The sequence below is a fragment of the Indicator indicator genome, chromosome 36, assembly GCF_027791375.1.
Source record: "Indicator indicator isolate 239-I01 chromosome 36, UM_Iind_1.1, whole genome shotgun sequence".
Classification (NCBI taxonomy): Eukaryota; Metazoa; Chordata; class Aves; order Piciformes; family Indicatoridae; genus Indicator; species Indicator indicator.
In genome coordinates this window covers 550063-562678 of record NC_072045.1, presented here as the reverse complement: position 1 = coordinate 562678, position 12616 = coordinate 550063, and the positions used below count along the sequence as shown (strand labels likewise).

The 12616-nt window shown below is 63.0% G+C and overlaps 1 protein-coding gene across 1 annotated transcript; it reads right to left on the bottom strand.

The window, feature by feature from the left end:
* Positions 1 to 712: 712 nt before the first annotated feature.
* MEX3D (mex-3 RNA binding family member D) lies at positions 713 to 11343 on the bottom strand. The gene is made up of 2 exons (XM_054396282.1): positions 10830 to 11343; positions 713 to 1986 (listed from the first exon to the last, which is right to left on the bottom strand). Exons 1-2 carry the CDS (start codon positions 11341 to 11343, stop codon positions 713 to 715), a joined length of 1788 nt encoding a protein of 595 aa, XP_054252257.1.
* Positions 11344 to 12616: the final 1273 nt, after the last annotated feature.

Below are 12616 nucleotides of genomic sequence, written 5' to 3'. Positions count from 1 at the left end.
GAATCCTCCAGAAAACAAAAACCCCCTAGGTACAAAAAAATCAAGAAGCGACAACGCCGACGACAACCAAATGTATAACAACAACAACAACAGCAATAATAATAATAATAATAGAATGATTTGTAAAAAAATAATAATAAAACCCAAAATAAAAACCAAGAAAAAACCAAAACAACTGAAAAAAAAAAAAAGCCAACCCTTGTGTGTCCTAAAACAAAAAGTGCAACCGGACCTTTTCGTTTGGGTTTATTTTGTCTGCAGACTGAATACTGTTAGTGGGAGGGGGGGAGTGGAGAACAGCTGCGGCTCCCTCCCCGCCCCAGCCGCCCCAGCCGGGTGAAGTTAAAGCTATTCTGTAAACATTGGAGTCGCCTCCTCTCCTCCCTTCCACACCACCCCCTTCTCCTCATCCTCATTGTCTTCATCAGCCCCTTTGCTCCCCCAAACCCCCTCCCCTGAACCCAAGTTATTCCATCGCGGCCACCCTCCCCGCCCCGCTCTCCGTCCCTCCGTCTGTCCCTCTCCAGCGGCAGCCTCTCCTTTTTTCCCCCCACACCCCTTCCCCATATCCCAAGCCCCCCCCTGCGCCCCTCGGATCCATTATTAAATAAAAGGTCGAGTTTGAAACAGTTTCCAGTCCTTTAAAAAGCCGTCTGGGGGCGGAGGGCAGGCCCGGGGTGCCCCTCGGCGAGCCGGCTGGCAGTGGCCCTGGCTAGGAGAAGATGTGGATGGCTTGGGTGGCAGGCGTGTGGCACGCAGGGCACTCGGGCTCGGCCTTGCCGCAGATGCGCATGGCACACTCCATGCAGAAGAGGTTGTGGCCACAGGGCACCAGGGCGGCGATCACCTCACTCTCAAAGCACACCATGCACTCCCGAGAGCTCTTGCGGTGCCCGTCCGAGCTGCTCGAGTCGGTGGGCGAGCCTGAGGCGGCCGAGATGCTGCCAGGCAGGGAGGAGGAGGAGGAGTAGCCAGTACTGTTGGAGAAGGAGGACAGCGAGCCTTGGGTGGGCAGCCAGGACAAGGTGCTGACAGGGTCGCTCTGGATACGGCGCGCCAAGGGGTGGTCCAGGGCCATGCCGCCGCCCTCGGGCAGGGTGGGCGAGTGGCGCGGGGTGGCCGTGCTGCTGTTGCGTCTCTGCGAGCTGCCGATGGAGGAGCAGCTGCTGAAGGCCTGCAAGGGGTTGCCTGAGCGCTCAAAGGGTGACCAGATGGTGGTGGTGGGTGTGGTGAGGTCGAGGGCCAGGAAGTCAAAGCCGAAGTCGCACTCCTCAGCGCCCAGCGGGGCCGGGGGCTCGCCAAAGGTGAAACCACTGCCGCCGGTGCCATAGGGGCTGGTGGGGCTGGCGTCGGCCACCCGCGCGCTGTAGTAGGGCTCGGCAGAGGCACTGCCCAGGGAGCCCAGGCTGTCGTGGCGCAGGGCAGGCGGGGGGCGGCGTGCAGCGGGGTGGGGAGCCTTGGCCCAGAGGCCGGCTGGGCTGCCCTGCAGGTCAAGGCAGACGTCGGTGCCGTTGGAGTGGAAGTCATTGTCGGTGTTGACGTCGACGAAGGAGCCTGTCCGCATGGTGATGTGTGCCTCGATCTCCTCCCGCGCCCGGTCCACGTTCTCGGGCATGCCGGTCACCTCGAACACTGGCTCCTTGTCCCGGCTCGGCGTCACGATGTAGGTGTGCGTCTGCTGCTGGATCCGCTTGATGGTGGCCCCCTTGGGCCCCACCACCAGCCCCACCACGCGGTAGGGCACACGCACCTGGATGGTGGTCTGGCCCGGCAGGTTGGGCGGCCCCTGCATGGCCCCCGCCAGCCCGCTGGCCTTGTTGCGCGTGGCTCGGATCATGGAGAAGTGCTCAGCAGCAGACAGGATCTCCCTTTTGGCCATCTCCACGTCCTCCTTCCTCCCAGTGACGATGAACACCGGCTCCTCGCCCCTGACCGGCGTCTTGATGTAGGTGTTGGTCTTGGCGCGCAGGGCTTTGATTTTGCAGCCTGCGGAGCAAGGACAAGGGAGAACAAGAATGAGGCAGAGCCGAGAGCCCACAGGGACCCCTGCCCGACCAGCACGGGGAGAGGCACAACCAGCAGCTCCCTCTGGCTCTGCACCAGCAGCAGATGCCCTCAGAGGGGAGAACCTCCCACCTCAGAAGCAGCCAGGGGCCCGCAGCTTGGTGCTGGAGGGCTGCAGCAGTTCATCTGAGGCACACTGGGCACTGGCCAGACCCTCTGCCAGTCCTCCACACTGCGGTGGGAACCAAGGACCCACGGATGCAGCCTACAGCTCCTGAAGGCTGGGACGATGTGGGGCAGAGAGGGGCCAGGGCAGCAGCCATGTGGGCACTTCCCAGGCCACTAGTCCAGAGGTGTTTTAGGAGGTGCAAGGAACAGGAAGCCGCTGAGGGAAGGGAAGGAAAAGGCTTCTTTGGATCCTGCACTTTGTCCACACCTCTCTGCCAGCAGCTAAACCCCAGGAACAGCCCTGCCCACACCCCAGTGGCAGCAGCCATGGGCCTGGAGGGACTGAAGAGCTATGGGGACACCCCAGCCACCACCTCCCTACCCCCAGGGAGGAAACCCCAGAGCAGGGCTGGTCACAGGGCAGTGGCTCCCCCTGTTCTGGAAAGACCTGCTTCCCCTGAACGTGATTCAGCAGGCAGAGCCCAGGCTCTGCTGCCAGCTCTGACTTCGCCTGGCACAACCCTGGGCAAGTCCTTGCCCTTTTCTTTTCCCCTGTGGGCGAGCAGGGTTCCAGCTGCAGGTCCCCACAGTGCCCAGCCAGCAAAAAGCTCCTGCTCTCCTGCCACTGCTGCTTGGGCTGTGGACACAGCACTGCTCCCTGAAACCCCCACGCTGCCAACTGTGCCCACTCAGCCTGCCCTCCAGTGCAGCCCCTTCGTCACACCCAGGAGCCTGGCTCTGCACCGGGAGCTCAGCCTGGCACAGGAGGGCGAAGGGCACCCAAAGCAAAGTCAGGAGCCCGCAGGGATGGAGGTTGCCTGAGCAGAGCCCCAGGGCTGTCCCTGTGCCCTGCAAACGCTGCTGCTGCTGCAGATCCTCCTCGATAAGCAGCTGCACGCCGCGGGCAGAGTGCAGCTCCTCTGCACGCCGCTCGCTAAGGGCACTCCTCCTCCTCCTCCTCTTCCCAGACACTCCCTGAGGAAGGCAGGGCTGCTCTTCCAGGCAAGGCTGCAGAAGGGAGAGGCCTGGGAAGCTGGAGGGACTCAGCCAGGGGCTGGGGTCACACAGGACCTTCAGACAGGTCTGTCCCAAGAAGTGAATCAGCTGAGAGCAGAGCTCCAACAGGGCCCCCCAGCATGGTGCAGTGGAGTGTTCAGGACCAGGCTGGATGAGGCCTTGAACAGCTTGGGCTAGTGGGAGGTGTCCCTGCCCATGGCATGGGGGTTGGAACTGGATGATCTTGAAGGTCCTTCCTTTCCAGCTCAAGCCCTTCTGTGGTTCACCAGGACACTGAGCATCACAAACAAGAAGTTAAAACCTGTCCAAGTGAGCAGCAGCAGCTGGACTGAGGTCACCACCTGGCATCTTGGCTGCCCAAACCTCTCTGACAGCCACCTCCAGACCAGGGTGGTGACAATGATGGCTCCAGACACTGCCTCCAGGAACCCTCGAAAGCAGCTTGGTACCAGCCAGCACAGCCCCTGCCCAGGGTGCTGGCAGCTCTGTCTGTGCCCTCTGTGCCTGCTGAGCTCCCAGGATGGTGAGAGGCAGGTTGGAGGAGAACAGAGGAAGGGAGCAGCCAGAGAGAGCTGGGGAGGCAGGACACCTGCTGAGATCTCCCTCCACAGGGGGAAATCCCTCTGGATTCCATAGAAGCCAAGCTGAGAGCATCTGAAGGCCACCTCCGAACACTTGTTGCAATCACACAAACCTTCCTCCTGCCTTGCACTACCCCAGGGCTCCACTCCTGGCTTGGGGCAGTAGGACCAGCCCAGATCGAACCCTCTGTGCAAGCAGCCAAGGCTCAGCCAGGCAGAGTCAGGGCTTGGGATGGCACAGAGCTGCCCCTTCCCAGGAGCTGAGGAAGCTGCCAAGTGGCTGTGGGGACATGCAGAAGAGGAATGTGGATGGAGAAGGGTTTGCCCAGGCTTCTCCTGGTTTAGGGCCACAACTGGAAGGTGTATTTATGGCTGGGGGCATATGGTGGGGCAAAGCAGCAGCCCAATCAGTGGGGCAGGGCAGAAGCAGTGAATCTGAAAGGTTCTTCTAAGCAGGTGCCAGCTTCTCATGAGGCTGTCCAGAGTGAGGAGCCTGCAGCTCCCACGTTTCCCTCCCCAGTTGACTCTGGTGCTTGCTACCAGCTCTCCCCTGCTGCACTGCCTGCCAAACTGGGAGGGGCAGGGTGGCAGTGGGCAAGGGCAGCCAGGCTGGGAGCCGCTGTGGGGCTCTGCTGGTGCCTTCCACAGACACCAACCTCACATCCAAGGTCTGAAATCCATCCTACACAGCAGGAAGTGGCAATTTCAACCATCCAAAGGTATCAGCATCTGTCAGGAGCTGCAGGCAGGAGCTGCTCAGGAGCCATGTCCCATGGGGGGCATGGCACAGCAAGGCTCTTCCTGGCCCTGCTCCAGCACTCTGGCTGCACCAGTGGGCCCTAAGTGATGCTACAGCAGCACAAAATGGAGGGAGAGTTGATCTGGCTGCTCCTAGCAAGCCCTTCCTGGGGGCAAAGTGAGAAATCTGGGTTAAAAATTCAAGGGGTGCCTGGCTTGACCAGCTCCACCCTCCTCAAACAAGCAGGGCAGGAAAAACACACAGGGCCTGACCTGTGGCTGCTGGATGCTGCTGTGGCCACCGCGCCCCTGCCGTGCCAGGGCCCTGAGCAGCACAGCACCAGGGATCAGAGCTGGGGTTTCCAACCCCTATGTAAAAGTGGATGGCAGCAGGTCAGGGGGTTGCTGGCAGAGCCGTGCAGGGAATCAGCACAGAAAGGGTGGCACCAGCCAGAGGAGCTGCTTGCCCGAGGCCATGTGCTGGCATCTGCCCCTCGGCATCGCTGAGTGCTGGGAGCAGAACTGGGACAGCACCATGGCCACAGCCACAACCAACCTGTTTTGCTGCTGCCCCCAGCCCCAAACTGCACCTAAACTACCCCCCAGGCAGCAGGTCATAAAAGCACTAACCAGGAAGGATGGGCAGCAAAGTGTTGAAACCCACATCACCAGGAATTGGTGAGGAGATTCACCCTGCCAGCAGTGCAGCCCCTCTCCTGCACATCTGCACCCCAGAGAGGTGGCTGAGCCAAGGCTGCTCCTGTCCATGCTTGGGGAGATGCTGACACCCCATGGCCAAGCCCCCTGAGAGCCAAACACATTCGAACCTCACGAGGGTTTAACCAGCAGCCTGCAACAGGGGGAAGGATCTGCAGCAGCAGGAAGTATTTCAGAGGAGTCTCCACAAGTCCCCCACCCAAGCATGCTATGGAGATGCCATCCCAGTTGGCTGCATCCCTTTGAACCTGGAGCAGCACAACCCCACCAGAAGAGGGCTATGGAGAGGACCACGAGAGTGGTGAGAGCCTGTCCCAGGTTGCCCAGAGAGGTGGGAGCTGTCCCATGCCTGGCACCATGGCAGGTCAGGTTGTTTGGGCCTCTGAGCAACCTGCTCTAGCTGCAGATGTCTCTGCTGGTTGCAGGGGTTTGGACTGGATGAGCTCTAAAGGTCCCTTCCCACCCAAAGCAGTCTGGGACTCTATTCTATGATCCTGAGACCAGAAGCCACCCAGCATTGCTAGCAAGCCCCACCACAGGTGTGCCCTCACCCTGGCACTGCCAGACCAAGAACCGTACCTCAACCAAGTGCCAATGGTTAGCATTCCCATGTCTTACCTCCCCATGGGCCAGCAGGCAGCACTAATGCCAAGAAAGGAGGCAAACAAGGTGCCAGACTTTGCTACAAGTCTATAAAGGAGGAGGCTTTAAAGGCACTTCTCAGATTCAAAAGGAAACCCCAAGGTGAGGCCAAGGGAGCAGGGAAGCAGGCCTGGGGGTGCTGCAGCCTCAGCAGTTCCCTTCCCAACACCCAGGCTCAGTCCCCACCTTACAGCTCTTTGGCACAGCTCAGAGCCTCACGACAGCCCCGGCCCTGCTCAGTTGCAAACACCTCACTGCAGGGCTCTCCAGCACATGGAGCCCCACAAAGCCCCTCACCCCAGCTCTGCCTGCAGGCATGGCACTGGCAGAGGGGCTCGAGCTGGCAGCTGCCACCTCCAGACTCCACACACTTCTCTTCCTCCTGGATGACAGCTCTGAACCCCTCTCAGCCCACCCTGGGCAGCTCCTGGCACACTCCACAAAGCTGCCCCACGGAGCCACAGTGCCCTGCCTGGACCCATCCCAGCTGCCCTGGGGCTGAGAAATCACAACTTTCAGACAAGAAACAGAACTCCAGGAGGTTCTCCCCAGGATGGAGGTGGCACTCCAGGAAAGTTCAAGCTGCTCTCTTGGCACCACCAAAGAGGACTTTGCCATCTGCCAGGAGCCCCACTACAGACCAGGGCTGCAAGAGCTGATGCAGCCCAGCACAGGCTGGGAAGAGTCTCTCCATCCCCTGTGCTCCTGCTGCTGCCCAGGCAAGAGATAAGAGAGCAGACACAGCTCATCCGCTCCCTGCTCCCCAGCACGGCCTGGCCAGCACCTGCTCTCACATAAGGAGGCCTCTTCCACGTAAGGACAGAGCCAGCCCTTGGCCAGACCACCAAGCAGCTTTGCACTTGCAGAAGTGGAGGATTCATCACAGCCCCAGCAATCCACTGAAGTTTGCTGGCCCAGAACCTGAGCTCTGAAAAACTCAAGGAAGAGCAAACAAAGCTTTTCTGGAGGAGGCTTTGCTGGTATCAGCCAGGAGGGCTGTGCTCATCACAGCCCAGCAGCTGCCTGACACCTTGCACCCCCAGCCCTCTGGAACAAGCTACCCACTGCAAAAAGATGTTGCCCTTCCTCTTCCCCAGCTCTGCAGCACCTCCTGGCCTCCAACCCAGCATCACAGAGCTCGTGGTCCCCTGTTCCAGGCAAGCAGCACAGGATGCACCAGGACTGGGGCCAGATGTGGAGGAGAACACATCACAGCTCCATCACATCTCATCTCCCCTCTCGCTGAGTGCTTCTTCCCACCTCTCTGCAAGCAGCAATGAATTCATCCTTGCAGCCACATCACACCTTTGTGTCTTCTCCAGGCACTGGGAGCAGCCAGGCAGGGGGGCTGGGCTGCATGCCCCTGTCCAGAGGGGAGGACGCCGGTGCCAGAGCCAAGACACACAGCAGAGGCTTCAGCGCCTGATCAATCCCTGTGACTCTCTTCAGGAGTTCCTGGATCTGCTACCACCCAGAGAGATGGGAGGAGGCAGGCAGGCCAGCCTCCAGGGACGTGGCATGATGGGCAGAGGACAGCAGAGAGCAGCAGCACAGGGCTCAGGAGCAGGAGAGGACTCATGGCAGCCCCAGCAGTCCGCAGCAAGTTTACAGATGCTCAGGCTGGCCCAGAACCTGAGCTCTGTGCTCCTCCTGCACATCCTCCAGGCACTGAAACACCTGGCAGGAAAGAGCTGCCATATTTCATCCTTCCCTGCATGTCCCCTTCCAGCATCCCAGCATCTCCTGTCAGTTTTCTCAAACCCTCTGAGAAGCTGCACACAGCCCTGCAGGTACCAGTCGGGGATGTGGAGCCAGGGAGCGGAGCTGTGGTTGGCTCTGTCCCATAACGTAGGGAGGCAGAACAGAGCTCCAGGCTCTCACCTGCACCAGGTGCCCATCACACTCTTGGCCTCCAGAAGCTCCTGGAAATGCCCCTCCCAAGCTGGGGCACCAGGGAGCAACGCTGGCACCGTGCTGGCACACAGGAGCCAGGGCAATGCTAACACCCAGCCCGCCCTGTGCTCCCCAATGCGTGCCGTTAGCTCCACAGCTCTGCTGGGTAGCAGGATGAGCCCACAGGCTGCAACTGATGCCCACAGCACCTTCTGGAGATGGTCCCTCCCACAGCAGGAGTCATGAATGGGCTTGCAAGGTTAAGGCACAGCCACACAACCCTGCCTGGCCACGCTGCTGCGTGGGCAGCAAGCAGAAAAGCTGCGGATCCCAGGGGTCAGGGCAGTCGCTCAGCCAGAACACAGGTTTGCTACAGCACAAAGATTTACCTGCTGAGCTGCTGCTGCTCCTCCAGGAGAGGGTTAAATTAGTGGCTCTGGAGGAGAGAAATTGAAGAAAAAGCAGAAGTAGGAGAAATTGTGTCCGACAGCCACTGCCCCACCTCAGCCCACACAGGACAGTGTGCATTGATCTGACGCTGCTGGGACCGCCCCACAGACACATCCCTGCTCACCCTCATGGCAGCAAGGGGTTGTTGGGCTCTGGGAAGAGCAGGACCAGTCCCAATGTGCCCCAAGAACTACTCCTCAGCAGAGGGTATATAGGGAGAGAAACCCAAATCAAGGCCCTTCCCAGCACCCCATCCTATGATCCAAGGGTGGCGGCACAAGCACCCAATGCCCAGGTCATGGCTGGGCAGTGCAGGAGAGACAAGAGCAAGGGGCCCAAGGTCTGAGGGAGCCCAGCCAAGCCCCAGTGTCACCAGCAGCACTTCTCACCACCAGAACGATGCCAGGCCTGGTGAACACCCCAAAACTCAGCTCTATGCTGCTGCACAGCCTGAGTCCTGCAGCCACAATGCAAACAAAGACCAAGGCAGACTCACGTGGAGGGGACTTGGGGACCAGGAAGACCTGGGAGCCAGCACAGGTTGGGGAAGAGGTGAGTGAGAAGGGCTCTGCTCGTTTTTGAGCCTCCTTGTGAGAGCTGGCAAGCTGGACAGATGCTGAGGACCTTGGTATCACTCCTGCTTCGGTGGCACTGGCCTTGCACATCCTGACTGAAAGCAGCTGCCAGCAGTGCCAGGGAACAGCCAGAGCACAAAGACTTTTGCTGACAGCCCTGTTCCCTCCAGTGCTGCCCAACCACACCAGCCAGAAACGGACTGCCAAATGCTGAGCTACCTTCACGCCAAACCCTGACACAACAGGGCCATGGCAGGGCACATGAACAGGCTGGGAGCTGCAGAGCAGCCAGACCAGGAGAAGGGCAGGACTCATCCGGAGGAAAAACCCCCAGAGAGAGCTGCTCCTGCCCAAGACTGTGGCAGCACCAGGTAGCTCCATCCCCAGGTCCCCTCTGAGCCTACCTGTGAGACAGTGCCACCCTCAGCACCCCTCCCCGTGCTGGTCTAACAATTCCCTTTCCAGCTCTTTCCCAGCAGCCCCACAAGCCTGTGGAGCTTGGTGAGCACCTAAACTCCACATGAGGTATCCAGGCAGGTACCTGGGTGCCCAGCAAACTTGTCAGGGTGCTGCAGAAGCAGTGTTGGCCAAAACACCCAAGCCCAGCTCCTGCAAGAGGTGCTGCCAACCAAGAGCTCACCAGCCCAAGAGCAGCCGTTCCTCCAACCTCCCTGAACACGTTTCCCAGTGGAGGCCAGACTCCATCGTGGGTTTGCTTTCGAGCTGCTGGACCCTGGAGCTCTGCAGAGCACACCAGCGAGGCCACCACATCCAGGTCCTCAGCCAGCCCAGGCAGCAAGCAGCAGGATCCTCCTGGGCAGGGCGCGGCACCAAGCTCCTCTCCTCCGGCAACGTATCGGACATCGCCCGGCCACAGCGGGCACTGCCACGCCGCTCACCGGCACCGGCGGGGCTCGGCAGCCAGGTGGGACCTGGTGGGACCCCAGGGCCAGGGCGGTGGGACCGGCGAGGGGTGTGCGGAAAGTTGGGAGGCCAGGAAGCGGGGCCGGCTGGGAGGCAGCGCAGGCCAATGGGAAGCGCAGAGCATGATGTCACCGCGCTCATCACAGCATGGCTCTGCCTAACAAAGAGAACAATGAAGCTGCCCAGCTCCCCGCTTCCCCCCGGCCAAAAAATGCCCCCGGCCCTGCACCCCGCAGCCCCTCGGCCAGGGACGGCTGGGAGTCCTGGGAGCGAGGGCTAGGCTGAGGTGGCAGAGCCCTTCGTGGCCAAACTGGCCGGAGAGCTCCGGCTCCCGGCAAGCCCCAGCTGCCCATCGCCACCGGGATGCCTGCAGGGCGCAGCTCCCAACCCTTGGATTGTGACTTTTTGCCTTAAATCCGCTCCTCGGGGTCCTTCCCTGGTGCCTTCCAAAGGTGAAACTTTGGCGAAGGGTTCTCTGCAAGTCCTGCAGACAAAGCCCACGCCGGGCACACCCACCCGGTCCGGGGCTAAGGCGTGCCCGGGTGTCCTTTTGTGACAGCTGAGGGAGTGGAGGGCTCCGCACCCCTCCGGTGCCCGCGAAGCTGCGGGAGCCGCCGGTTCTTTTGTCACTTCGGGACCGAGCCCGGGACGTGGAGCAGCGTTCGCAGAACCGGGGTGGCGGAGCCGGAGAGAGGAGGCTACAACTACAACACACACCGAGCTTGGCATCCTGCAGCTCCCGTAGCACCGGGGAACTCGCGGCACGCAGGGTGCCGGTCGCTGCCCGTTACACCGTGCAACTGACGACTGCAGCAGCGCCGGGGAACGGCCCCGGGAGCAGCCGCTTCTGCCCGGAGCCCGGCCCGAGGCGCGCCCGCGGGAGGAGTTTCAGGGCCGCGGGAGCCGCCGCCGTTAAGTTTCCGCCTCCGCGCCGCCGGGCGCGGAGACAAAGCCCCAAAACTGACCCAAATGCAGCGCGGCCGGGCCGGGCCGGGCCGTCCCGTGGGAGGCGGCGCCGCAGCACCCCGCGGGGGAGCGGACAAAAGGTGATCGGGGAAGGGAGGGGTCCCGGTGTGCCGCGTCCCCGCGCGTGTCCCCGTCCCCCCATCGCGCGGGTTACCTTGCCGGCCCACGATCTCGGCGACGTGCTCGGAGCTGGGCACGGGCACGCACTCGGTCATGTTCACGCTCTTCTTCCTGCTCCCCAGCGCGCCCAGCGGCTCGGCCAGCAGCGCCCCGGCCGCCGCCAGGTGCGGGGCGAAGTTCCCGAAGGCGGCCGGGGGGGAACCGGCACCGGCGGCCGGGGGGGAACCGCCGCCGCGCTCCCGCGCCTGCAGGCCGCCCGGCCCCGCGCCTCCCGCCGCCGCCTCCGGCTCCTCCGGCCCCGCGCCGCCCGCCTCCGCCGCCCGCAGCCCGCGCTCGCCCGCTTCCTCCAGCCCCAGCAGCGAGAGCTGGTCCAGGGCGAACCTCAGGGCGGCGGCTTCGTCCTGCGCCGGCGGCGGCCCCTCCCGCTCCCGCTCGGGCTCCAGCGGCGGCTCCTGGCCGGCGGGCGGCGGCGGGCTGAGCAGCGCCAGGCAGCGCGGCGGGCCGCGGGCGGGCTGCCCGCCCTCGGGCTGGTAGATGGAGCCGGGCATGGTGGCGGCGGCGGCGGCTGGCCGGGAGGGAGCGGAGCGGGCCGGGGCGGTGGCGGTGCCCGCCGCACGCCGCCTCTCTGCGCGCCCCCCGCCGCCCCGCCCCGCCCCGACAATGGGCCGCGCCCCGTCGCGCGCATGCGCCCGCCGCGCCCCCGGGAGCCGGCCCCGCCCCGCCCGCCTCGCGGGCACCGCGGGGCACAGGCAAGCAGCGGCGCTCCGGCGCCCGGCACGGCAGAGCCCGGGGCGGGCGGGCGGCTCCGGGGTGGAGGGGCATAGGCACGGGGCTGTGCGGGTGGACCGTGGACCGGCCGGGACTCGGGGAGGGGAGGGGAGGTAGGAGGGGCGGGCACGGACAGTGCTCCGGGATGCTCTCGGGGGTGACCCAGGCGGTGCTCCGGGGAGGTGAGCAGGGTGCTCGGGCGGGGGACACGGAGACTGTCCTGGAGTGGGGGTGGCGGGCAGGGTGCTCCCGTGTAACACAGGCAGTGCCCCGGCGGGCGGTGGGGCACAGACAGGGCGCTCCGGGGGGCACGTACCGTGCCTCAGAGGGTGGGCAGGGTGCTCCAGGATGGGGCATGGACAGGGTACCCCGAGGGACACGGGAGATGCCCCAGGGAGGCGGGCACGGGGCTCCACTGGGGCACGGACGGGGCACAGAGAAGATGCTCCGAGTGGAACTGGCAGTGCCCCAAGGGAGTGGGCATAAGGATCCGGGGGGTGGGGGAGGCGGGGAACAGGGACCCCGGTTGTACGGCAGAGCCACAGCAGCAGTCCCTTCCCTGCGCGGGTCCCACCCGACTGTGTCCCTCACAGCACCCCCAGCCCCGTTTGCCTGCACCCAAGGCTGAAGTGGCAGAGGGGGGAGGGAGCTGGCTGGGCACTGCCAGCCCTCAGTGGCTCACAGCACAGTCTGTCCCAGCCCAAGGTCTCATCGCAGGGACCTTCCATCGGAGGGCCAGCTGGGATGATCTGAGTGCTGTCTGCACAACCCTTGCCCAGAGCCACGTTTCCCTGGGAAGGACCTGCTGGGCACAGGGCAACTCCTGATGGCATCCTGGGGACTATTCCCAGCCACCCACTGTGCCATCCACAGCTTCCACCGAGCACTCGAAGGGTTTGGGCTCCAGCACAGCTGCACTTTGGCCACTGAAGGGCATTTCCTTCTTCCCGAGTTACAAAAGTGAAGGAAACAAAACTTGGTCCTTTCTCCCAGCTTTCCCTTGGCTCCCTGGTTCCTGTCCTGCCCAGGGTGGTTTGCTGCTCATCACACTCA